The sequence below is a fragment of the Urocampus carinirostris genome, chromosome 5 (genome assembly GCF_059441175.1).
Source record: "Urocampus carinirostris isolate Australia breed hairy pipefish chromosome 5, RoL_Ucar_1.0, whole genome shotgun sequence".
NCBI classification, from domain to species: domain Eukaryota; kingdom Metazoa; phylum Chordata; class Actinopteri; order Syngnathiformes; family Syngnathidae; genus Urocampus; species Urocampus carinirostris.
This window is the reverse complement of record NC_142353.1, coordinates 16195993-16223925: the sequence shown is the minus strand read 5'-3', so window position 1 is coordinate 16223925 and position 27933 is coordinate 16195993. Positions and strand designations below refer to the sequence as shown.

Below are 27933 nucleotides of genomic sequence, written 5' to 3'. Positions count from 1 at the left end.
ATTTTAAGACTCACTCACTTTCATGCCAATGACTTACCAGAATGAGACGCTTTCCTCCCTCAAACAATTTCGTGAAATTAAAAAAAATCACGTATTTTGAGAGAGACTTCATGCTAAAATTGGATTAGGGGAAATATGCAAGTGCCTCCAGCAATTAATGGTTTTGACAAGTTTATATGACAGGTGTCAGTTGAATTTGTGTCAAAACATAACATCACATCTTATCTGGAGCTCACCTGACCTTACAAAAACAATACACTGTGAATTTTGTTTGGTAAAATAAAACACGGAGGCATGTTTTCTTTACGCCATGTTTTTAAGTGCTTTAAATAACACACTGACAAAAGCAACAAAACACCACATGGTGACAGCACAATCACAGCCTACACCTTTTAAATTATTCACACAGCATTTAGCTAACAATAGGGGAACCAACAGGTTTTCAATAAGTTAAGTACGGCAGTCTTGCTTCACGTAACATTCACTCTTGAAAAATGCTAACAGTTTCAAAAAACGTTTACGAGAGCTTATGGCTAAACGAATGGAATAATTCAAGAAAATTTCACATGACTTAGTAGCACACATTTTAGCGTTGAAGTGTTTCTAAATACACGTTATAAAAGAAGATTCCAACAATTGCTAGAGGGATGTGTTCAATGTTCAGGACTTGACAAAAATCCCCGCCTGACAGTTTTTTAAAAACAGCATATTTAAAAAGAAGTAAAACAAAAGTGCGGGTTTAAGATTTACTTGTTTGGTTGTCTTTGGCTCAAAACGAACACTACAGTGAGGAACAAAACCAATGAAATTTACAGGTAATGTAATTGCAGCCTATTGCCAAAGCGGTGGGAATACTCCTAAAAAGACTCCCAGAAGAACTTAAACACATCCTCGGAAGTTGACAATTGAATCGCTAACATGTTGAAATGACGACTTAAAAACGAAAGGTGTTCACATTTAAACAATACCAGCTCACATTTTACTCAAAACATTATACCAAATACAATCAGCTTGTTTCATCTTGATGTATTTTCAAACAGAATTTCAGATTTAAGAGCAAGAAACACTGAAGTGGATTTAACAAGCAAAACATAAAACCCAACAACAACATATGTAAATAAAGTGCTTCTATAAAGACAAACATCCTCGGTTTGAGGTAAACATCACCAGGAAAAATAACTACACTTTGCACTTGCACTGTGTTAGAAAGAGCCAAAAACTATTAACATATTTAGTAAGACTCAATGTATTACCTACCGGGCAAAATCGTAGTAATGGTTCACAACTGTACACTATAAAATGCATGGGGTCCTCGATTTACAAGTTTCGTCCTTACGCTGGTGATAGGACACTTATTGCCTGCAATGCCAATTTCACCGTTCCCTATATAAATTTACGCCAAAATATTTTTCATAAAGGACAGACATTCTGCATACCATATGCAAAGAATAAAACACAAAGTTTTTTTGCGCCCTCAGTAATAATTATGTAAATTTTGAAAAAAAAAGAAAATAAAATAAAACCAGACAATTCCAATGTTTAAGTGTTGAAGAACACGTAGTTGCTTTTTAGACAAAACGCGACAAAGTTAATTCTTTTCATCAACAAAGACAAAAGCTACTTTTCAGCAAAGAAGGTGTTCGTTTCTGGTGTATAAGATTACTGGTTGCTTTTTTCGGCATTGAAGAAAACACCCATTTTCTTCGCTCTCTAAGCTCACCACACAAAACACATAGTAGTGTTTTTAATTTCTAATAAACTCATCAAGCTATGTACAAGAACAACGTGTTAGACAGAGCTTGTAAGTAGAAAGCCATCAATTTGAGAAACCTGGAGGAAAATTGAGCTGTTGCACAAAAAACGGTGTACGAGTAAACTATAGTACCGGAGATATTGTACTGGAATGGAAGGTTTTCTAGGAGAAAAAATTTGTTAAGCTTTTATTTTTAACTTGTATATGTTTAACCAATCATATAACCGGAACAGATGGTTTACCGACAAACACTACGGGGTCGGGAACAAAATGGTGGATAAGGAATAATGTCGAAAATATGAAGGTTCAGTACGTTGTACATCGAGGACTCCCTGTGGTTGTGTAGTATAACCTTCCTTGTGAGAGAGGGAAAAGTATCAAGCTCTTCAGCAAAGCATCTTGCTAGGGGGCTTCCGATAGTTTTTGTGTGAAATCACGCACATCCCTGAATGTAAACATTCAGCCATATTGGATGGGTCCAAAATGAAGCGGTTTGATGTTGGCACGGGACTACACTATTTTGTTGGATGTTCAAATGAAAGTGGAAGGTGTAATATGTCATTTTTTTGAGACGTAACTATTTTTTTTAATAAACCAGTTACCCGGTGAGTGGAGGGCAAAGAGACAATCACAGTCAATGTGACTTCTGGCGTTCGCCGTATAGCCTAGCAGAAAATAGAGCAATGTTTCCCAGGTGAAATGAATTCTAGAGAGAAACCCTAAAAGCCTGGCCAAAACGAGAGTTCCCTTTCAGGTGAGTGGAGGGGAGAGAGAGACACCCTGAATTAGCGAAACTATTTTTATGTGGTCTGCTTCCTTGGGGTCTCTAACACTCTCTGGTGGCCAAATTGGATACTGCAGTCTTGACTACCGACCACTCTATTGGCTGGCAATGCTGGGCCATTTTGCTTTTATTTCTAAGGTCAATCGCAATAATAATGAGGTAAACCTGTACCCATCTAATATGGCAGCCATTACCCAGGTTGCCTGAATGTAGATTACGTGATAGGAACTATCAATACATGCACGGCTATCACTTTTACACAAAGCTAAATGTACAAAGCAGAATCATGGTGAAAAAGAGGAAAAAAGGTTGGGAGATCAAGATGGGCTGGGCCGATCCTGTTGGGTAAATCCTCCATTTGTCTCTGTGTGGGTGAAGATTCTCCATGTCTTTCTGGGCGCTGTAAGCAGCCACAGTAAAGTTAGCGTCCCCAGTGGTGAGGAGATCAAACACGCAGGAGTGGAAGTAAATGTCTCGCTCTTTCAGGTGCTCCTGGCAGCGGTCCTTGGCGCCCTCCACGGTGAACACCTGCCTGTCGCCATAGTTCTGTAACTGTATCTGTGAGGAGTATCGGGGCCTGTACGGATGCTGGAACTGAAGGCCCACCGAGGGCGGCGACAGGGGCAGGCGGCCGCTCCGGTCGATGCGCTCCGCACTAGGGCATCCGTTCAGGCAAAGTTGCAGGTCCTGGGTGGCGTCGTAGGCCTGAGCCAGCTCCTCGGGGATGCGTACCGCGAGTGTCAGGTAGCGACCGAGCTGTCGGACAACCACTATGACGCCAATGTAGCCGGCGTGCAGTTCCACGTGGTGGCCCGGGCTGCGTTCGGAGATCCAAAGGGCCCTCACTTTGCCGGCAGCACCGGCGGCCCCTGTCGAGACATGGATGGGGTCACCGCTGCTTACCGTGCCATCGTCAAAGGCGGCTGGTAGGTTGTCTGTCACTGCCTGGTAAACCCTTTGCTCGGTGCAACCCTCATAGGGCTTAAAGATTACTGTGATCTGGAAAGACAGAGAGAGAGACTGACATTTACTAAACAAATCTACCGGTATTTAAATGGGGAAGACGACGTGGTGCAAAACATTTCACAGGTGTTACGAATCTTAGAAAAGTGGTCGGCAACCATTGAGCAGTACTGGGCCGTGCGTTGTTAGATACAATCTTACATCCTTGAATAATCATTTTTGAGTCTCCCAAAAAAAAAAATGCCTTATTAATTTACTAGTCTGGCCCCTGTGTGATTCGTTTTTCTAGCATGTGGCTCCAGAGCTAAAATGATTTTGACACCCGTGACTTGGTAAAAAATAAATCTTCAAGTCTACACAGAATCATACTTGTAAATATATGATGTGTACTGCAGTGTCTGCTTGAATGTACATGCCTTTAATCGGTGAAACTCTGGTAAAATTACTTTTTATGTTAACGTCATACAAGCAAGCCTCTTTTTGAATGGATCATGATTTGGCTCTTTTATGCCATTCAGATTTAAATTACTAATCTTAAAAAGAAACAGTTAAGTAGGATCGCCACATTATTACCTATAATACTGACTATTCTTTAGAAATATTACATCAAATGTATTTGTCTCGACAATCTGTTTGTGAAGTAAATAATACCTGCTCTCACATTTAATATCATACTCTCACATATGCACAACTATACTATCATACAGACGGCAATGCACAAACACCACTATTTTATACACACTACTATACTCTCTTACACATACTATTATATTATTATACACACGCACTAGTATGCTTTCACACACATTCTCTCATACAGACTACTATACTCCCACAGTGATAATACTGTACTCTCAAAAACATAATACTATAGACTTTCACACACCCTATTTTACTCTCTCTTATGCACGAATATTCTTTCACACACCATTAAAATTGCTAGTATTAAAGGTTTTTTTCACACCTAGCGTTTTACATTTGTGTTGTTTTACTTTGGGTACGTTTGGTAGCCATTGCGATGCCCTCTGATCTGTGTGGACTGTATATGTTGTACAGTTAGACGTCAACCTAAAACTGCTCCCATTATAGTAGTACCTGTGAGAAAGTATAGTGTATGTATGTGTGTGACAGCATAGTAATAGGGTATGCTAGTGTGTATGAGCGTATAGTGGTATGTGTGAGAGGGTATAGTAATGTGTGCATGAGAACGGATTGGTATGTGTGAGCGAGTAAAGTACTGTGTGTATGAGAGTATAGTAATATGTGTGAGTGTATAGTAGTCTGTGTTTGAGTATAGCAGGGTCGATAAGAGAGTATAGTAGTGTTTGTTCATGGGTATGACTGTGTCTGTAATGAGAGCATAGTTGTGCATGAGTGAGAGTACGATCTTATATCTAAGAGCAAGTATGATTTGCCTTACAAAAGTCCTCTCATACATATTTCAACTCACCAGGTTTCCATACCAAGACTCTTTCAAAACACAATATTGACACAGTAACATTTAAGAAATGCCGAAATGAGTTTTTAACAAGTTGCAATTCGACACAGCTATGTAAACATGCCGCCACACATACACAGACGCACACTCACATACAAACTCAATACACACAGGATTGTGGAAGTGGTGGTGTGTCTACAAGGGTGTGGCGTGAGCGCTGCAGTGATCGCTAGTTCCGGTGAATGGCGTCTTTGTTCACATGACAGCCATGAGGCATGAGCCCAGTCGGCCCATTAACCCTGGAGGGCTGCAACTCTGCTTGTGTGTGTTTGCAAGCATGCATGTGTGTCTGTGTTACTAATAATTGTGACTAATAACATGGCCCACCTCTGACACAAGGTCAAACCTTCATCTCCACGCTGCAGCAAGCATACATACTATTTTCTTTGTGCTTTGGTGCTCACGTGTGTGCAAGTGTATTTGCTTGTGTGGAAGTAGAAGAGTTTAAAAGAAGACAAACATGTATAAGGACTAAATTAAAGAGGGAAAAAGGCACAAAAATGGATTTTTCAAATACCCAACTTCATTTGTGCAACTTTGTTCCCATTCTACGAATCACTAATACAGCGGAACCTCGGTTTTCGAACGCCTCTCAGTTCGAACAAATCGGCGTTCGACCAAAAATTTCGAGAAATTCTTGCTTCGCCGTTTGGTCAAAAACTCGGAGTTCGAACGCCGGTAATGCGTGAGTGCGTATGCTAGAGTGCGATGCTGAGCGGCGTACGGGTGTAGATTGTGTAGATCGCCCCCACCCCTCCAACTGTTATCACGTGCGCACTTGCCTCTTTGCTTTCGCTTTTAATATCAGTGAACGGAGTGTTTTAGCCCCTAACTATGCCTCCGAAGAAGGTCGGTGCAAGCAGGACAGGTGAAAGAAGAAAAGTTGTTCGTACAACTATTGCCTTTAAGAAAGACATAATAGCTAAATATGAAAGAGGTGTGCGAGTTTCCGATCTTGCTAGGGGGAATACAGCATGCGCCTTCTGCTGACCACCACAAAGGTAAGAAATCCTATTCATAATTCTTTTCTTTATCTTTTTTTTTTAACACGTTCGTGTTAGCGTAATCTTTTGTAAGGAAGATTACGATAACGCGAACGTACGATTAGCCTGGGTTAGCTTTATGATTCGAGGTAAACATTCAGGGTGTTGGAATTGAGCCCAAAATTCAGGGTGTTGGAACGTAGCCCCCTTTCCAATAAAGCGCTAGCCACTTGTGGTGCTAAATGACTTGTAAACTACCTGATTTTTTTATTTTTACACGTTCATGTTAGCGTAATCCTTCGTACGGAAGATTACGATAATGCGAACGTACGATTAGCCTGGGTTAGCTTCATGTTTACGTTAAACATTCATGGTAAACATTCAAGGTGTTGGAACAGATTAAAACAATTTACATTATTTTTAATGGGAAAAATGATTTCGGTGATTGAACAAATCAGTTCTCGAACAGAGTTCTGGAACGGATTATGGTTGAGAACCGAGGTTCCACTGTACAGTGGAACCCCTTATAGAGTAGCAACAATTAGTCGACGCCCCGCCGATTTGACGCGCCGAGCCCACAGACGCGCTGATCTAAAGGGGAATGGAATCGATCACATGGATCCACAACAACAACAAAAAATCTAAGAACAATTACAGGTGGATAATTGAAAAATAAAAGGCAGGGAGAGAGAAGCCCAGGTCGAGTTGTGGCTTAATATCTTACCTCTATTCTACATAAATATAGTCTCTGCTGAGAGTCAAACATGCGCACAAGTATCTCTGTATTGAGCGGTAACAAACAGAAATGGCGGCATCAACATCGTTGTACCGGAGAATTTTAGCCTGGATAAGGCTGATAAAAAGACTACTGGTAACGTTTGCAAAGCAGAGCTTGCATATCATTGCAGTAGATTGGTGCCACACAAACATCTAAAAAGCTTATCGGACAGTTAAACAAAACAGAGTTTGACTCGCCTCAACTCAAGTAATGTTCAAGCCAATACAGTTTTGATGGTATGCATTAAGCATTTTATACGCGTGTAGGGGTAAGGTCCTAGGCCCGGGCCCGAACCCGGCCTGAACCTGACCTGAAATTCGGGTCGGGCCACAGATGTCAATCATAAATTTGGGCTTGGGCTGGAACGGGCTTCTCTCTTGCATTCTTTTTCCAATTATCCACTCGTCATGTGTTCTGTGGATTTGTTCAGCAATATACAAACACGTGCTAATACCCCTGCTACTCTCCGACAGTGCCCACGTGTTCGTCCGACCCTCGCCCTCTACCACTACTCTGCGTCAGACAGTGATTGCGTGTGCAACGTGTACTTGTCGGCGAAAATCACGCTTTCTTCCTCTGCCTGGTCCTCGTTCCTTCCTTCCCGCTACTGTGTGTGACAGTTCCGGTGTTGGCGCGTGCATGCGGCCAAAGTCACGCTTTCTTTCTCCTACATCGCCCCCCTCATTCATAAAATGCTTTGGGCTCGGTCCATCTAATCAGGTTAATAAGTCAGGCTTGGGCTGGGCTTTATTGCCCGCAGGCCCAGTTGGGCTTACCTCTAACATAGATATTTGGATATAAAAGAGAACTTAAGCGCACTGTGACGGTTTAAAATTAATTGCATGCATTCTGAAGAACAAACGTCAGTTGTTAAAATGTAAAAAAAAAAATATGTTGGTTGGTAAAACTGTTGAGAATTGTTAAGTACTTTTCTTATGGACTATGCAGTTGACCACTGAATGTACTTCACAAAATGGGCATATTAGTTTTATATACTGTTCTACCACTGCAAAATTGCCTTTTTTTGTTTACAGGGATGAAAATTGTTGAGTTGATTTAAATGTATTATTTATTTGACTGTCCCTAAAAATGGAAAAAGGTTAATTGATGTGTTTATGTCTCTACTGATCAAACAGCTTGCATAATTGGTTTAGTGCATTTGTATTTAATTTTTGTACCATTTCGGAGTACGTTTAATAAAAAATGTATTTTTCATTTTACCCATTATTCTTGTGTTAATTATCATTTGCTGCATAATTAAATCAACTTTATGCTAAACTTAAGAAAAAAATAATGAATATCCGATTATTCGACTAATTGTTTCAATTCAACTATTAAAATAGCCATTTGTTGCAGTCCTAACCTCTTTATACGAGCACCTCTAAACATGAGGATTTCGGTATAGGAGTTTTATTTGAAACAATATCCTGTTTGCTATACAAAGGTAAATTCAGTTCATGAGCAGTACCAGAGGCTACAATTAGAGACCGCTTCCCGCTCGTGACTGCTTACTACAATAAGTTGCATAAACTCGTCCAGTTTGCGGATGCAAACTACTACAGGCAAAAAAACTAAACTTGTGCTGTATTTTTGTGGGTATGTTAACCTTCATTTTAAGTCCATAGTAAGTGCATACGTATCATCAACAGTCTCTCGATCTCATAGCTGTCAATTTCTGTGAAGTTCCCCCCTTATTAATGCTTGCAAATCATCCTTATTAGGCGATAGTAAATTTGACAACCATAACATGGCGCCTGTTTACTCACAGCAAGACATACTACGTAGAATTTTTTGACAATATTAGAATTCTACGATAGTGTTGTAGTCCGCTACCAGTGACCGAGGTGATCTGGATTAAAACAAAGTTGGGCTAAACATAATCAGTCTTTTTTTTTTTTTTTTTAATTGTTGTAAGCGTACAAAAATTAAAACAATCAAAAAACATAAAACACAGGGAAAAGGTACAAGTTGACAGTTATGTGATTGCCGTGAATGTTTCTTGTACCATTCCCCCTTTTCCTTTCCCCGTAACCCCGCGCATACATTCGTTACAGCGCTCATAATGAACTCGCATTTTCATTTTGTTGACATCATCTTATTTATTTTATTAACTGCAATTTTTTATGTTTATTTGCTGTTGGAATGTGTTTTTACTGATGAGTAAGATGTGTCTCATTGCTATTTAGGGTTTACTTGGATGCTTTTGGGAGGACGGGAGCAGAACACTTAGTTAATTATTTTTGAGGGGGAAAATTCGCTTGTTCCTCGAGCAATTCCGAGCTTTCAGCACGATCATGGAACGAATGAAGCTCGTTTAAATAGGTACCACTGTATAAGTAGTTTAAAGAAGACAAAAATGTGTGACGGCTAAATTAAAGAAGCAATAAGACACATAACTGTATCCTTTTCAAAGTCCCAAGCTTCATTTGGGCAACTTTTTTATTATTCTACAACTCACAAATACACATTGAGAATGAGAAGATGACGCACAGCAGTAAACAGTGGGTCCTTTCACACATATCACTCCGTGTTATTAGAGGTCAGGCTATGCTGAGCCGTTAACCATGTTAAGTTTCACAACAGTCACAAGTGAAAGTCACAAGACCGAGCTGTAGGACGTGCACCTGTGAGGCGGGCGCCCAAAATCCACAAAAACATACTTCAACAAAACTAGGACACATTGAGAGGTTGAAAGAACATTTTAGAAAAAAAAAATCATCTAATGCAGGGATGTCAAACTCAGTTTGGCTCCCGGGGAGGATCCAGACTTTGTGTTCTCAGGCAGGCTGGATCAGTAAAATAATGTCTTGAAATGTTTAGCTTATCATAGTTTTCTAGTATTATGCTTTATCATTCAGCCTACTTTATAGCCTACTATACATATTGTTAGCATGCATGACAAAGGATCCTTTTTCAGCATAATACATTTATTCACAAACAATGGAAAAAAATATTTCCTTGTTTTGGCATTGAATGCCAACTGTTGGGTGAATGCATTTTTACGCCTGAACCAACTCACTACGCAAGACAAACTCAAGTGGGAGCTACGAGATACATTAAATTGTTGCCTGAATTGTAGTACTGGTTTGAAAATAAAAAATAAATACAAAAAAGAAGTTTTAGCAGAGCATGGGCAATACTCTATCACAGGGGTCGGGAACCTTTTTGACTCAAAGAGCCATAAAAGCAAAAAATATTAATTTTATTTTGGGAAAGAGCCACACCATATATTATGAGACAAATTTACAAAATTGCTAAACCCGCACCCCAGACAAAAGCTTAGTCTTCAGCACATTTATTTTTGATGATTTGATAAAAATTATGAAAAGAGAATAATGCCAGAGCCCCTGTCCCAAAATCAACAAACATACCACTTTAAACTTGTCTCTTTCTTGCAATTACTCAAGATCGGTTAAACTCCTTTTGACCCTTTTTTTCATACATATTGGTTTCAAAACCAGATGCAAGCTGTTATTGTGTAAAAACGTCACAACATTCTGCAAATAGGGAGCCTGATGAGCTCACTTTTGGCGCAGATGGCGTAGGGCGAGAGATGGGAGGGAGTGCTTGCGCTTTTTGCATGGCTCCACCCATCCCTCCCACTCACCCAATCAAAAGACTAAGTTCTCTTCCGGTGTTTTGGCGTATTTACAGTGTGTTCTGTGGATTCATCATAAGGTATCTGAACACTGTACACAGATTATATAGTGAACTTTTATATAAAGGATTCTTTAGCGTTGTACAGCCAAAACGAGTTTTTTTCCCACCTTTTTTGTGTGACACCTTGACTGTAAATTGTAGTGAAAAACGTGCCCTATATATACTGCGAAGTAATGCCATAAGACTTAGTTCTGGATTGGCTTTGCGTGTACCTGTATAGGACGAACTACTCAAATTTCGAATAGAATGGAGAAATTTTGCATGCAATCAAATTTGTCTCTGAGCCATAGATATTCATAGAAAGAGCCATATATGGCTCGCGAGCCATAGGTTCCCGACCCCTGCTCTATCAGATCAACTACTAGGCTGGACCTACAAAAGCTGAGAATCTATCCTATACTGCCCTCTAGCAGCCAGAGTGAGAATTTGGATTGAATTTATTTTAAAAATCATGACTTGATAGAGATGACCTAGTGCCTGTTTTTCGTCATACTCAAGACATTTTTAGCGGGCCAGATGGAATTATCCAAGGTCCGGCTCATGGGCCGTATGTTTGACATGCTGGGTCTACCAGCACTATGTTGTTGATAGTGTGTCTGGGGGGTAAAAGTAGAAGGTGGAGTCGTCATAAAAAAAAAAAAAAGCAGTAAGGTAGGAAAGGAGTCTGACACTGTCCGTTTATAGAATACACTAAACAGTATTGTTATAATAAAGTTATCAAGAAGGACTCCTGAAAAGGTCAAAAAGACTCAGCTTTAATGCCCGAGGACCAGCGTCAGAATGGACTTTTTCAGGCCCAATCTTACCTCTAGTGGTGGGCCACATTTGGCCTGTGAGCCTTGAGTTTGACGCACGCATGTGAGCTAGTGGATTGCACCATTCCGCCCAAGTAAAAAATTAACAAAAGCAGTTTTCTTACCTTATTGGTGGCCGTGGCAAAGGAGCCTGATACCACCGGAACATTGGTGACCTGGACTGAGATATAATCGTTATCAATGAGAGGCCACGCCCCCTCCACTTTGCAAGTCTGGAAGCTGTCCTTGAACGTCCTCAAGTGGGGGTCCCCGAACAGCCCGCAGAAAAGGAACCCGGGCCTGGCTTGGGCGTGGCTGTGAGTGTGGGCGTGCACAAGCTGAGTACGACTGTAATAGTTGCACGGCTCGTGATGGATCTCGGGGTGCGTGGTGGAAGTGGGGCCATCACGCGAGCAGTTCCTCTGGCTCATCAAGTCAGAGATGCCTAACACAGCAGAGTGGAAGACCAGGTTGCCCCTGCAGGATTTGGCTGTTCTCTGCGTGCAGGCCCAGTAAGCCCGCAGAGCTTTGCAGAATTCCGTGTGGAAATCGTCCACCACCAGCGTGAGGTGAGAAGTCAAGGAGACAAAGTCGGTGGTGCACTTCTGGATGCGACACTGAGGGGACATTACCTGGCAATGACCTATGGAGAAATCACAAAAATACATTCAGGGACCTAGTAAGGCTCAACGATTACTCAATGTTTTTGAGAAAAAATTAATAGAAAAAGTGGACAGTGATTTCAATTGTTTTACCCAAAGAGAATCATAAGTATAATCTCTGCTGAGGGTCCCTCGTGCGCAATAGTGTCTCTGTCTTGAGCAGTAACATAAACATACAGAAATAGCGGCATCAACATCAAAGTTTTGCTCATGGCGGTAGATCAATGAGGCACGAACATTTAAAGAGCATGTCAGACAGTTAAACATAACAGAGTCTGACTTGCCTCTGTAAGTAACATTTAAGCCAACACAGTATGGATGACATGCATTGTACATTTTATTTGTATATGTATATTTTGCTATAAAAAAGAGTTTGAGCATTAATTTCAAACTGTTGAGAATCATGAAGAACTCTTATTACAGATTTTGCAGTTGGCCACTGGATGTACTTCACAAAATGCATATAATATTTGTTTTCTTAACTGTTCCCCTGCTGCTAATGAACCTGTTCTTGGTATACAGGGATAAACATGTTTATCTTCTTTTACTTTACCAATTATTTGTCCTAAAAATGGACAGAGGTTTATTTATGGACGTACCTGTATTTCTCTAATGACCACGCACTGTGCCTAATTGGTTTTATTTTATTTTTTTTTGCAAGAATCCGCAGTATGTTCAATAAAAGATATATTTTTCATTGTAGCTATTTTTCTTGTGTTAATTATCATTCTCCACATAATTAAATCACATTCATGTTCAATTTATGAGAAAATGAATAATCATTGGATTATTTAACCCAGTGGTTCTCAAAGTGGGTGGTACCGCCCCCCTTTGGGGCGGTTTAAAGGTCTACGGGGGCGCTGAGGAAGAAGAAGGCGGTAGGGGGGTGGTAGGGGGGCAGGAGTCCGAAGTGTAAGTCAGAAGTTTGAACGTAGTGCGGTTGTGAAACCGCAATGCACTTCTAGTGAGTGATGGAGTTTTGGCCAACCACAATTGTTACTGTTCGAGTTTTAAAAGCGCCAACCAATCAGAGGCAAGTTTTAATAATAGCACAAGCCAATAAACGCGATTCAGTTTGCAAGCACCACACTATGCCACACCCACCGTGTGAGCTCATTGAGTGTCATGGCGGACTCGACAGAGTCAACGAACGTGAAGGAAACAAAGCTTGTACCGAAGAAGGGCGGTACATCACTTGTTTGGACCTATTTTGGTTTCGACAAAGCGGACGTGGAACAGAAAACGCCCGTTGCAGAATTTACTTTCGTCGCTAGGTCCAGAGGAAACAAGTAATTTGTACCATTACTTTAAAAAATTTCACGGCATGTAAAAGGATTACAGGTAAAAGACGAAGAAGGTGCATCTACGATTGGACTGGGAGGTAAACAAACCTCGCACTGATCGCTGCATGGCTCTGTGGCTAGGACCTTGACTCGGCCTATTGGCTGAGAACAAGTGTCTCGGCCTGTGGCTTTGTAGTGAATTATGAATTGACCGATAATGGATAATTGATAACGAATATAGAACAATAAACATTACAAAATCCCCCCCATCAAAGCACTAGTAATACACTGAGGAGCCAAGGGGGCGCCAATCTGCAAAAGTTTGAGAACCATTGATTTAACCTATCGTTGCCATAGTCTGTGACAAGACGACTATAGTTGCAATCCTAGGAAAAAGGTTCCTGAGGGATGATCTTGAGAATGTTGGCGGGCTGTCCCGAAGCAGAAATGGAAAGTTTGCTAAAGCGCAAAACTCCACTCGGATGATTGATTTGGAATTGGCTTTGTTCTGAAATGCACTAACTACCGCCTGGTTGCAATATAATAAAAGAAGAAACGTGCCGCTCACCGGCTGCTCAGAGCGTTTTGATCAATCACGCAGACCGCCATGGGAGGGTAATAAAGACAAAGTGTAATAAACCAAAGAGCACCGGAAAGAAAAGAATGAAGAATTGTTAGGACTACTTAGGACTGTAAAAGATAAGGCCACAGGTACCATAAAAATTGAGGTCATTGCCACATTATACAAGCACAAGTAGTCTTACATTTGCAGCGTGTACTTTTATAACACACTTACACTTGCACAGTAGTCAAAAACAAAAGCAGTACATTTCTCACTTTGCTGTATTGTTTAGTCGAATCGAAAACGAGTGCTACAAGGCCCAAGGAAGAATACAAACTATGGTGACTCAAATTGATCAAAAAAACATTCTTCTTCTTGTTTTTTTGCCCAGAATTTCTGAGATTTTTAGGTGTCTAAAGCAGCAAGATGCCAATCAATCATGTTATGTAAAATAAATACAAATTTTTCGACTTGCAAGTATTAAATGAAAATGCTCATTATATGACAGATTATGTTTTTTTTGCTAATTATTCAAATAAAAATTGTTTGCTGAGGATTTTTTTTTTTTTATCACCGAGATGTGGTATTCATTCATTCATTCTTTATCTGCACCGCTTATCCTCAGTAGGGTCGCGGGGGTGCTGGAGCCCATCCCAGCTGTCTTTGGGCAGTGGACACTCTGAACCGGTTGCCAGACAGAGACAGACAACACACTCGCTCATTCACACCTAGGGACAGTTTGGACCGACCAATTAACCTGACATCCATGATTTTGGAATGTGGGAGGAAACCTGAGTGCCCGGAGGAAACTCACGCAAGCACGGGGAGAACAAGCAAACTCCACACAGGGAGGTTCAATCTTATGACCTCAGAACTGTGCCGCACACGCTCTAACCACTATGCCGCCGTGCTTGAGATGTGATAAATAATACATAATGATCATTTTAATCCAAAAAATCTCATGAAAATGAAAAGGTTTATCAATGCATAAAGAAAACTATGATTAGTATTCTTTTTCTCTTCAGGACAAGGTACATATTTAAATTAACAGAATATGTTAAAGAAAAAAGGATGTAAATAGGCCTTTTGAGTATAGAAAAAGTCTGTTAAAATAAATTTCAGAACAAAAATAAAACTATTGCTCCACTGTAAGTGGAGTGAAATTATGTAAGGATCTCGATGACGAATTGAAAGTGTGGCAAACAATTTTCAAGAGACAAGTTTTTGGAAAATATGAGAATTAAAATTAACCTTTCATTGTTCATTGGTTTCCGTTTATTATTTAAGTTTAAATACATTTTCTATCTTCCATGTTGTGAAAAAGGCTAGACAAAAACAAGCATGAGTTTCAGCCTATTCCTTTTCGGTCTGTGTTTTTAGTGGCATTCTTTTGTTTCCTATTAAAAAAAAAAAGTTGTAACTTAAGGATCAAAACAATTTGGCATTCATTGAAATTATTATCTTATTTGCTCAGAAAAAAAAAATGTGTTTGTCCTCATTTTCTCATGAAGACAAGAAGGTTATTTTTGTCTTATTTTTGCCTCAAAAAAATTGTCCATACAGCATGACATTTTGTTTGAGGTCAAATCTGGAATGTTGTTTTCAAGCCATCAATTGGAGAAAGGAAAGGGGGACGGAGACTCGATCGAATGCATCAGTTAAAGCATGCCTCAATTAGATTAGGTCTGATTGGAGAGGGGCTCTGCAGTCAATGAGGAGCTCCATGCACACAGTAAGAGGCAAGAACAAGAACAAAATGATGCACGCTTACAGATTCATTTAGTGGTATGATCTCCTAAAGGGTCGTGTGACTGCCTGGCAACCACTTCAGGGTGTTCCCTGCCCACTGCCCTGAAGATAGCTAAGATGGGCTCAAGCCACCCTGTGACCCTATTGAGGATAAGCTGTACATAAAATGGATGGATAGATCCCCTAAAGGACCTTCAGGAAAAAAGTTGTTTACGCTGAAATTCACAACTTCCTTGGATGTCACACCAACAGTTAACAATCTGGGCTTCACGAAACAGGCACACAATCACGCCTTCATGCATGTTTGTTATGGGGTGAGGCCAGTACTTGGACGGCACTCTGAACGCCCCCCTACTGCTTATACCTCATTCTGAAATATCTTAAAGGTATTCTCAAACTCTAAAACATGCAAAATGTGAGGAAATCATACATGTATTTTGTACAAAATCTATATATATTTCATCAGTAAATCAGTAATTACAGTATTTTCCAAGATAATGCATTTTGAAGACAGCATGTCTTTATATTGGTTTACGTTGTATTAAACCAAGAGGTTATGCGTTTTAAGTTTTGGTAGTTTTTGTGGAGAATTCCTAAATGTTGGGTCACGGGTGGATGCATTAATGGGACAACAAAGGGCGAGCAGCCAAAAAGGATCTCAATGGCAAAAATAACACACGGAGAGCTGACAGGGCCTAATTGGGACCGGTCAATGATCGAGGAGTTTCAATTTGTCCTCTCTCTCTTTCTCTTTTTCTCTCTAGCTCTCTGATTCTCAGTCGGTACGTCAGCAAGTCTGCTCTAAAAAAGGGCGACACTGCTTTGCAGATTTTCACTTTTTTTTCTGCACCCCATTGACTGCGAAAACCTAGGGATCTCTGTACTTAAAACACGGTCTCATAAACACACAGCTGTCCTGCACAGTGAGTACTGAGGACACATTGTTCCAAGCCCAATCAACCTGACTCGGGTTCCCGTGTGCAGGCGGTGTTAAAATACAGCCTCATAGCCATATCTTATCAATGTGGGTTTATTCCCTTTGAGAAGGAATCACTATCAGGAGCAGTAGTAACACTAACAAAGCAGCCTTTCAGCACTAGAATTAAGTCGAGTGATGGAGCAACACGAGAGTGGACTCCGATGAGGATTATATTCAAAGGACAAAGGTAGATGCCATCATGATTAGCAACTATTCTAATACACTTGGAATATAAATTCTGCTGTGGTTGATCCTTGGATGTGACCACTTGGCTGTCTGCTGTATTTTGTTATTTGTTTTTGACATAGAAAACCACCAAACAAAATGTGTCCATTCAAATGTGTGACAGAAAACACAGGTTCCAATTTTAGTTTAGTTTTTTAGATGTAGATTCATTCTAAAGTAAATATTAATTGAAATGATTTTAAAATAAAGAGAGATGCAAATTGTACACAGTATAAACTTGAAATGTATCATTAGCAATAATTCCACGATAGCCAAGAGCGGGATGTGTCTTGACACTGAAAAACAACAGCGACGAGATGATGAAGGTGCTATATCTGAATCAGATCAGGAGGTGTCTCCTGTTACTGGTAGCCATAGAAACCAGTACTATCTGTTTCATGTGGGGAAGCAAACCCCTAGCCAAAAAAATGGTCTGAAGTGGGCTGCGACCGCCAGGCCATACTTTCCCAAGACACACTACAGCACGTGATACCCCGACAACACTGATGGTTAAGCGTCATTGATTAAATACAATAGAAGTACAGTAAATATGTTCGATTCTATTTTTTTTCCAAGGATGTTGATAGTGAGTTCTGAACTCAAGAGAAGTCAATAATACAAATACAACTTACCTATACATTATTGTTAAAACTACCTTCCTTTGAAAAAAAAAATGGCATTTGATTTATTTCATATTTTTTCGCTTTTACATTCACTTTTTCTTAAAAAATAAATCATGAAATGATTGGACATTTTTAATTCTAATCATATTTGTTTCTTGTTCAGAAACTAGCAAGAACAAATGCTTGGAATTGAGGTAATTCTAATAACCATATGTAATAGTAAAGAAAGCAATACTAATACAATATAAGTATTTGCCCATTTCTATTGTAATGGTATACAATTACGGGAATACGGCACACTTGGTAGGTCAGTGAAAAATGGTCACAAAAGATGACGTGCTGAGTGAACGTCTCAGGCATCAGAACACTGATGAGAGTGTAGAGGAGGAGCAGACATCCTGGAAGGACAAGCATCATGGCTGCACAAGAAGAGATTGGGCCTCAGAATCCAGACTGGCCTGGCCCGGAGGTATCAAAGCCCAACCCAGTCTGAGCCAAATTAACTTGATTTGAGGGACAGCGCCCGAAACAAACCCGAATTTTCATATTTGAATTTTGAAGACTCAGGAGGAAGAATGTGTAATTTTGGCCAACGAACACACGTGCCGTGCACATGTATTGATGAGCACGACAACACTGTTTGTCACAGAGAAGAGGAGGGCGGATTAGCACGCGCAACTAGCGTGCCATGTTGCTATGCGAATCCTCCACGAGGAAAAGGAAACACATGACACACGGCGAGTGGATAATTAAAAAAAAAAGTCAGCTCGAGAGAAGCCCGGCCCGAGCCCGAATTTTATGCCAGATACAGACCAGGGCCTGCGATCTTACCCCTAAAAACAGGCCATAAGCACAAGAGACACAGAGGCCAGAATCTACCAGAGTAGATCAACGCCAAGATGCAGACTGTGCAAAGATGCCCCTGAAACAGTCCAGCACATCCTGGCAGAGTGTAAGATGATAGCTGGATCAGCGTACATGAGAGGCACATCCAAGTAGCTGGGATAGTATACAGAAACATCTGCAACCAGTATGGAATAGAAGTACCCTAATCCCGTTGGGCATCCCACAGAAGGTCACAGAGAACAAAAGGGCCAAGATCCTGTGGGACTTCAGCTTCCAGACTGACAAGCAGCTCCTGGCTAACCAACCGGACATAGTGGTGTTGAACAAAGAGCAAAAGAGAGTGGTGATAATAGATGTGGTGATCGCAGCTGATGCTGACATCAGGAAGAAGGAATACGAGAAACTGAAGAAATATCAATGGTTGAAAGAGCAGCTGGAGCAGATTTTAATGGTTTGGGCACTCGGGGCAGTAAACCAAAATCTAGAAGAGCGCAAGGAACAGCTAATAATCCTCAAACTCCCTGGCCTCTGGTAGAGGACCTGAGTCTAAGAATGATACAGACAACAAATTTGATGGTCATTAAGTCCCATGCAATAGCAAGAATCTTTTGATTTACTGCATGTATTAGGAAACCACGATACCACTTTTTTTGTTCTGATATCGATAACAATACCCAACTGTTATGAAATAAAAGAAACCGATATTGTATACCAATACCACCAGCAATGTTCCCTCTAATTTTCCACGGGTGTGAGCGTTAACACAAAGTCGGTGAGCAACGCTTGAAACAACAGTCAGCAACCATAATCCCAAGTGTGGCAAGATAGTTAATTATCAAACATGTCCAAAACTTGACATCAAGAGTTTCCGGCAATGCAAAATTATTTTTCTCTTTTTAATGAATTGACTCATGTACTATTGCAAAGGTTGTACGGCCTACAAACGTCGTTTGTTCTTACAATTCTTTCACAAGATATCCATTTCTTTTTATTTCCTGATATATTTTTTCGCATAATATTAACATTTTTGGGGGCTTATTTAGTCGGTTGTAAGATACAGAACTGTACTTAATCACATTTTTAGTGGAAGTACAATGTTGGCAACAAGATTCACTTGATATAATTGGAAATTATTTGAATGCAACACAAACTTTTCTTCTTTTTTCTGTGTTTTTTTCTACTTTTTTTTTTAATTCCTTTAAAAAATCTCATTGTGTTTATTTTTTTCCGAGCTGTTACTTTTTTCTTTTTGTTCTCTATTTACTTTTTTCCTACATTTCATTCTTTTCTTTTTTTCTGGCTTTTTTCTAAATTTGTCCTTCTTTTTTTCTCTTCCTTTTGTTTCTTTATTTCCTCAGCTTTTCACTACTTTTTCATTTTGGTATTTTTTTCTTTTTTGTTCTATTCCCCCCTTCCTTTAAGTCATTTTGTGCATAATTTTACTTAATATTTGGTCATGTTGGGATTAAAGAAGGAAAAACTACCCAAAGAGCCGTTTGGGGCCCGAAAGAGCCGGTTCCTTTTAGTGAGCCGAGCCGAAGAAGCCGGTTCTCGACATACTCTACTAACTTTACTCAACTTCGTTCGACTTCAAAATACCGCATTTAGGACACGACGTCAGGGAAACCCGTGTATTTTTACCTTCATGCACTGTAACTTTGACTTAAGTCGCTTCTTAATTAGTCATTTTGAGCCCTCATTTTTGTGCGCTGGCTAGATTTTCTTGTGCGCTGAGAATGTGCGAGCAGTGCGCAACTGCCCACGCGCGCAGCTTAGAGGAAACACTGACCACCAGTAAATCGAATCCTTCCCTCAGAAAATGGTGGTTAATTTGAAATTCGAATCAAACTATTGACAATGGCCTCTCATTTATTTTTCCTGCTTGGTTGAAATGACTTACTAAGTTAGTATCGGTACCCGCCGATTGCTTTCTAATAATGTTAAAGCTTATCTTGTGTTCTTTCATTTGCTTTTGTTTTATAATCCATGCGGAGTATTAGACCTTCCTCTTTGACACAGCATCTGTTATGTTTTAAGCGAATATCAATAAATTTGACTGTGGCTCACTAAACAAAGGGCAACGAAGTACTTGTAGTTTTCTTTTTTCCGTATATGACATTTTATTTTAAGTCAAAGTAATTTTTGCATGTTGCAAAACACAATACAATTAATCGTACTGTGTGTTTCTTTCTTTCACCTTAATTGGGTGGAGACTGCCTATTTACTACGTTCTGAATCTGATTTTCTTCATTCCTTTAAGTCTGTGGCGGGATGTGCATGGCAAACCTAGGCCTTCAGTATTGCTACATCTGATTTAATCCTACCCTTAATAAGTATTTTTAATCTTTAACACATTCACAGCAGCTACAGCTGCAACACACATTAAAAACATCAGTAATAAATATCCTCGTAAAATTGCACTATTATTTATAAATGTGGCCACATTTTTTCAACCAAAAATCCCCTTTTTTATGCAAAAAAATCCATCCTCCTATCTTTCCTCAAGCAGATTTAAATTACTCTGTCATACAAATTCTCTGTGCGGTTCTGTTCCATTAAGAAGCTAATGCTGAAAGTAAAACCTGTCAGGTTATATATCTGGCAAAGGATTCTTTTTTTTTTGATTTAGGACCGAAAAAGTCCATTGGACCAAATCAGTGGACAGAGATTTTTTTTCTTCACATTTTTGTTGTGATACTTCCAGTACAGCCCCATAGCCAGCAGCAGAACCAGGGAAAAACAATGAATGGAAGCTGAGTTAGAATTATTTAATAGATATTTATGAACAAAATAATAATAATATTAATAATAATCAACATTATATGATTCAGGTATTTCTAGTCCCACCAATGCTTAAAGTTACATGGTTTATTGGACGATAGATCCTTGCGCAGTTGGTGAATAACTTCGCATTTTTGTGGAGTAAGGCAGAAAGAGTGTTATTTTCGTACATCATGAGCGCTCAGGTTACTTGTGTCGGGTGGGTGAAGCAGGGAGCTGCTAAGGGAACGCCGGATAAAGTTCAGCTAAGCGAAGAGGAACTGCAACGTATTATAAACGAGGCAAAGGAAGAATTGGGTGAACAAGTAGAAGACGACCAAGATGAGGATGGCGGTATTGTAGCAGACGACGAAACAGAGGATGTGAACAAAGCAACAAATGATGAGGGGGATGAACTTGCCGAATATGATTTGGATAAATATGGCGAAGAGGAAATAAGTAAGGGTTTGTGGTGTCGTGTAATACACTCCCCTTCCTGCGATGTCGCTGTATACTAATGTGCAGCCTTGTACTTGTGCTTGAGAACTACCGAGGAAGAAGTTAAGTAAAGACTCTATGAATGTACCGTCCGTGCCTGTCTCTGAATCTTACTACAACCCTACTACATACACAACATATTGAGTACAACAAATAAAACTATCTTACACAATATCAATATGTTTCTAATTTTCTGAGCCTCGAGTTCCTTGTATGACCTCAGATCTTCAATGGATTTTCCTGGATAGCTGCCATCACCCAAAAAATATATCTCAGCTGGCAGCTAACACACTGAGGTCCAACGATTCGCTCCCCCCAGATCGGTTCAGACTTTTCTTTTGTCTGCCGGTTTGGAACTCCCCAGAGATCCAACATGGATCTCCGGGCATCATCCTCTTGCAGCCCAAGTGCTTATTGATCACCTCGTTGTGCACTCTCCATCTCTCACCCTGAGCTCCGGATCGCTTCCGATTGTGGGCTGTGAAACTTAACAGCAGAGGTAGCCGAACTATGGTTTACGTGCCATATCAGGCCTGCGAGACAGTGCTAAGAGAAGCTCTAGAGAAAACGAGCTGCAAACAATGTCCTGAAATGGATGTTGCCAAAATAATCCAACTGCAGTAGCTACATTTGCTGACTACCATTTATCAACCAGAGAACATTAGAAGCAGGTTACCCAATTCAAGTAAACGTATTAACCCTTTAAGACCTGGCGTACACACGTGTGTGCATCAATGCACATCAAAACAGGAAAAAAAACACTTCTAAAACATTAAATAATTTGCACATAAATTAGACTTTTTAAGGCAATTTTGACTTTTTTCAGTTTGCATGAGTTTCCCTGAGTTAGATGAACTGTAGTGGAAAGTAATTCAATTGACATTTTCCTTTTTTTTTCAAATGCACAGTTGATAAACATTGAAGGGAAAATCATTGAGGGAAAAACCCCACCTTAATAATTGTTTTAAAGTGAATCTCATACCTACGAATCGTAATGAAATTGTGAGCCTCTGAATGATCCCTAACCCTACAGCTAAGGCACATTTTTATTCCTTAAATTTACAAATCTTGCCCCAGCGAGAGTGCTTTTTCGACCATGTGGCCCCTGAACTAAAAATAATTTGGCAACCCTGCTTTATAGGAACTAGCAACATGGAAAGTCAGAAGAGTGAAGACAAGACTTCGGCATTCCTTTTTAAAGGAAACCTGGGTTGGCGAGGCGATGAGAACTGCATTTCAGGAACCAAAATGGAAGGAACAAGTTAATAAAACTCAAGGCTCTGTTAGCCAAATGAATGACACGCTTTCATTTTTTTGAGGTGAAGCCGAGGGGGTGGGGGGCTAGTGGTTCCATTTAAAGGCAAGCGTCCCCCCCTTTGCCAGGCTGTGTGCAAAAGTGCTTTTGTCCCGCTGCCTCAGTTGTGTTAAACTAATTACAGAAGGTGCGACTGCTCCACAGACCGCCAACCCCCTGCACATGCAAAACACACACACACTCACTTCTCAAAGAGAGGAATGGTGCCTACATAAACAGTCTGCTTTTTGTACCATAATAAGCATGCATTTGTTTGTCAGAATGAAACAATCCACCTCAAACAGGTTTAAGCTAGGTGGCATGTGTTGAAGTTCAAGATGATATATTTTAAACACCTCCTGAATCTCCCAGGAAGCACGAAAGTGCTTTTCACTAAAGTCCTTATTCAGACACGGATGTGTTTCTCCTGCTGTAAAAAAAAGACAAACAGTATACATTGGGAGCATGCGTGTGACAGCCTGTCTATACATTGTTTGCGTCCGAAAATTAATTTAGAGCTAACGTGCCTCAACTTAACTTAATAATATAATGTTGTCGTATCTATGCGATCGTAAATTGTTTTTTTTTCCATACAGTTTCAACTTCAATTTAATCGAAATACCTTTTATTTGTCCTGATTGGAGTTTATGATTTCTTCTTTCTTAACATTAGTTTTGCTGTTTCAGAGTTTTCATTACAAAGTAGCCCCTATATAATAAGGTTTTACTTCTCTAAAGAACCCATATCTACTGATATTCAGGGATTGTACCATCCATCCATTATTTGCACCGCTTATTCTCAGTAGCTGGAGCCGATCCCAGCCATTTTCGGTCAGTGGGCAGGGGACACCCTTAACTGGTTGCTCACAAAGACAGACAACTCACTCAATCACACATATGGACAATTAACCCGACATGCATGCTTTTGTATCGTGGGAGGAAACCGGAGTGCCCATGCAAGCACAGGGAGAACATGCAAACTCCTCACGGGGAAGCTGCAGTAGATGGACTCGAACCCTGAACCTCTGCACCGTGGGGCTGCGCGTTGACTGCCCAGACCCCGTGCCGCCAGGGATTGTTCCATTGCCTCTACATTTTAGACACTGAATGCATGAGCAGTCATTGGTACAGAGTAAGGCCGCAACTAACGATTATTTTCGATGAATCGGTCGTTTTTACACCCCCGATTAATCGTTGAATATGATGCAAAATATATATGATAAGCATAGGTATCTGCCCCTTGTGTTTACTGTAGTTAAACATGTCATCATTATTATTTTTATTTTATTAATTTATTTCCTGGGCGGCACAGTTCTGAGGTCATGGGTTCAAATCCAGCTACCAGCCTACCTGTGAGGAGTTTGCATGTTCTCCCCGTGCTTGCGCGGGTTTCCTCCGGACACTCCGGTTTCCTCCTACATTCCAAAAACATGCACGTCAGGTCAATTGGCCGGTCCAAATTGTCCCTAGGTGTGACTGAGCAAGTGAGTTGTCTGTCTCTGTGTGCCCTGTGACTGGCTGGCTACCAGTTCAGGGTGTCCCCTGCCCACTGCCCAGAGATAGCTGGGATGGGCTCCAGCACCCCCGCGACCCTACCGAGGATAAGCGGTGCAGATGGATGAATTTATTTCCTGTTTTTTTCTCTGTATTTCTGCAGCACATTCTGTTCCCCTGAAAATTGTTAAAATTATAGTGTGTGACTGTTTCATGTCAATTTGTTTTGGAATGATGTAATGTTCAACAGTCTTAGCACACTCTCTGCCGGACCTAAACTGTACTACAACCCTATAACTTCACAACGAAATTAAATGCACTTATTTACATTCATTTGATGTGCTTAATGGCTCAAAAATCGCACAACACAAAAAATCGACGAATACATAATTTGCTAGCAATTTCAATGATCAATTTAAATCGATTTTATCGATTCGTTGGTGCAGCCCTAGTATGGATACATAAAGAAAGATTGTTAATGTTAAAGAAATATCCATAAATGCCTATAAATCAAACATATTTTCATTAAGTAATGTGAAATCAATGACAATACTAATATTATTTTTGTAATTCCTTATTGGAAACTGGCCGCTAGAGGTCACAGGAAGCAGGTATAATCCACCGTCACAAGTAGAGTACATTAATGCCAGTGTTGGCACCGATACAATGGGCATAGGTTTGGTCTTGGCGTTGGTGGGGACATAGCAGATTTTATAATTAAGTGATGACATAATATTGGTGGGCACAAAACAATGATTGCTCGATTTTGGTGGGGACATGTCCCCCTCCCTCCATGCCAAACCTACCCCCAGGTACTACTCTATCTCTACTTATTGAATGGGTGAGTACCAATAGCAGGCACAAGGACTGAGTTAATACCAGGCCATATGTCACAGAACTCACAAAATCTATCAAAACCGGTAAAAGAAACCTTACTTCCGGCCATATGATTGGAAACCAAATGCTGACAGTTAACAATTAAACAATTGAAAAATATATTGTGTAATAAACAATTATGTTTTAGTAAAATAATAGGAATACACTCGAAAAATAATCAGAAAAGGCACATATATTTTAGGTCTATGTTAACGGTTATTTTGGGTCAAAAATACTACATCGATCACCACCTGATATCCGTATTGGTAGATACTTGTATTTGCATTTAGCATACATGTCAACGTATACCGTACGTTTTCCATGTATTTTATGTTTTTTGACCGTTTTAAATTGTGTACAATTATTGCATACGAAAATGTTTTTTTGTTTTTTTTTGTTGGACTAATCCATTTGGTTTGGTCACTATAGCAGACGACAACGCCATCGTAGATTGCGTGTATTGTCGTGGTACACTAGAAAATCTTATCCTTAATCAAGTATTTATTTTAAACTAAATTGTGACAGTTTCTGTTACATACCATCCCTAGAACATATGACTTCTGTGAAATCCTATAATGCTAAGAACGAACAAAAGCAACACCAAATGGGGAAAGAACTAAGAAATATGCTAAAATAATTGTTTGTGTTGCTTGTTTGGTCAATAAAACCATCTTGTTGACACAAATTATCTTTGTTTTTACCCTATATAGTGATTCTTGCGTGTGCCCTTTTGTAGGCTATTTATAGGGTTTATTATCGGGAATTGCAATCATTAATAAGGAGAGCAATTGGCTGAGTGGTATGATTTAAAAAGTTATATAAAATTATATAAACTAATAACATACCTGTCAACCTGTACGTTTTTGCCGTACAAAGTACATTTATTATGCATTTTAAGACGTGTACGACGAACAAGAAAATCTGTACGGAAAACGCAAATTTGTCAATGATGGGTACCATCCGGTATACACCGACTATCATGTAACGGCAAATTGATCAAGTCAAACGAGTTCGCCGCGGTACCCTCTGTCTCGGTATCATTTTTTTTTCGTTGCAAACGAAGCGAGCGGTTTGATCCTACTGTGCGCATGCGTCTGCAGCCTCGGATTTCATGTGGTAGTTATGTAGTGAAAGGAAGTCCGTTTGATGCATTATTTTACGAATTATTATGTTGTATAAAGAAGTTGAGAAAAAAAAGGAAGTTTATACTTAGTTTATACTATGAGAAAATGAAAAAAGACAGGTTTGTGGTTATCCCTTTAATCAGTATATTAATCAATAATTTAATGCAGAAAATGAATTCATCATTCAAATAAGAAAATTCTACTTAATTATATTTGCATGTATTTTTTCCTTCTACGGTGAACGTCCAAGCTACTTAATTTTTTAACCTTTTTTTATAATAAACCTCATTCATGTCGAGCAACTCAGTATCTCACAACAAAATGTTAATTAACAATATCTATGATATAACGAAACACATGTACCATATAACATGTTAAACTACATAAATAAAAACGTTTGAAAAAAATATGGTGTAAGATTATTTTGTATTTTGTAAGGGAAAATACAAGATTTTGTAAGGGCATGGAGCCGTGGAGGTTGACAGTTATGTAATAATATAAACGTTAGCAACGATCTTGCCTAGAAGCCATCGCGGGGCAGGCAGTAGGAACACAGACCAAGAGAGGAGCATGCACAGAGAAACTCGATCCGGGCTGGGACTGCTTGCGCTGTCGCCAATGTCAAGGAGGAGTGCAACAAAATCCATTAAAAGGGTCTCAAAAGCGATAAAAGCACGCTGTGTTTTTATGCAGATTCCGAAAAAGTGCCTTAGGCGTGCTTACCTATGCGTGTGACGGAGGTGAGAGCGATGATGAGCAGGAGCAGCGCCCGGGAGCGGCGAAGCAGCGACGACGAGGCGAGGCGCTCAGCCCCGCTGCAGCAGCATCCGGCTCTCCCCATCCCCGTCCATGCAGGGCCAGGAAGGGGGAGAGGGCCGAGCTCCAAAAGCCGAAGAGGAGCGTGAGCAAGGTGTCGGGATGGCGACTTGGTTCCTTCTCGCTCTTTTCTCCTTGTGACCCTCCTTGTATGAGCAGAAGCATTAATACACGGGCGCGGGGCGGAGGTGAGCGCGCGGATTCGACGAATGGGTGAAAGTACTCTTGAGAGCGATCTGCACTCTCGCTTTCACTTGTTTCCGCGTCGACACTTTGAGGTTCTCCGCGCGCGCGCGTTGAGTAGGCTTTTTCGCACTTTGAGCGCTCGAAAGTCTTTCGCTCGGCGAGATCTGTCCTCCTGTTCTCTCACCTTCTCCTCCGACAAATCAATAGAGCTTTGAGTGTACCTTGCTGGCGGGAATCACGCCCACAGTGATTGCACGAGGGGGAGAGAAGGGGGGAAGGTGAGGGGGTATAGAAGGCGGGGGAGAGAGAGAGAGAGAGAGAGAGAGAGAGAGAGAGAGAGAGAGAGAGAGAGAGAGAGAGTGAGAGAGAGAGAGAGAGAGAGAAAACAGAAGAAAAAAGAAATATTGAGAGAAAGAGGGAAGGGAGAGAAAGAGGGAAAGAGGGAGGGGAGAGAAAGAGGGAGGGGAGAGAAAGAGGGTGGGGAGATGGGGAGATAGATAGATAGATAGATAGATAGATAGATAGATAGATAGATAGATAGATAGATAGATAGATAGATAGATAGATAGATAGATAGATAGATAGATAGATAGATAGATAGATAGATAGATAGATAGATAGATAGATAGATAGATAGATAGATAGATAGATAGATAGATAGATAGATAGATAGATAGAGAAAAGGTGAAAAAAGAGAGGGAGAACTGAGAAAGATCTATCTATCTGTCGATGACAGACAGACAG

General features: G+C 40.3%; 1 protein-coding gene across 1 annotated transcript; it reads right to left on the bottom strand.

Annotated features, from left to right (window-relative positions):
* Window positions 1-303: 303 nt before the first annotated feature.
* rgmb (repulsive guidance molecule BMP co-receptor b) lies at window positions 304-27424 on the bottom strand. The gene is made up of 3 exons (XM_088335970.1): window positions 26911-27424; window positions 11339-11856; window positions 304-3536 (listed from the first exon to the last, which is right to left on the bottom strand). Exons 1-3 carry the CDS (start codon window positions 27026-27028, stop codon window positions 2793-2795), a joined length of 1380 nt encoding a protein of 459 aa, XP_088192096.1. The 5' UTR covers window positions 27029-27424; the 3' UTR covers window positions 304-2792.
* Between the last annotated feature and the right edge of the window lie 509 nt (window positions 27425-27933).

Excerpts from the sequence above, each read along its gene's own strand:
- rgmb (XM_088335970.1), bottom strand. The coding sequence starts at position 27,028 with ATGGGGAGAGCCGGATGCTGCTGCAGCGGGGCTGAGCGCCTCGCCTCG. Across the intron at positions 11,857-26,910 it reads CACCTCCGTCACACGCATAG|GTCATTGCCAGGTAATGTCC; the intron begins GTAAGCACGCCT and ends ATTTCTCCATAG. Across the intron at positions 3,537-11,338 it reads TTGCCACGGCCACCAATAAG|ATCACAGTAATCTTTAAGCC; the intron begins GTAAGAAAACTG and ends CTGTCTTTCCAG.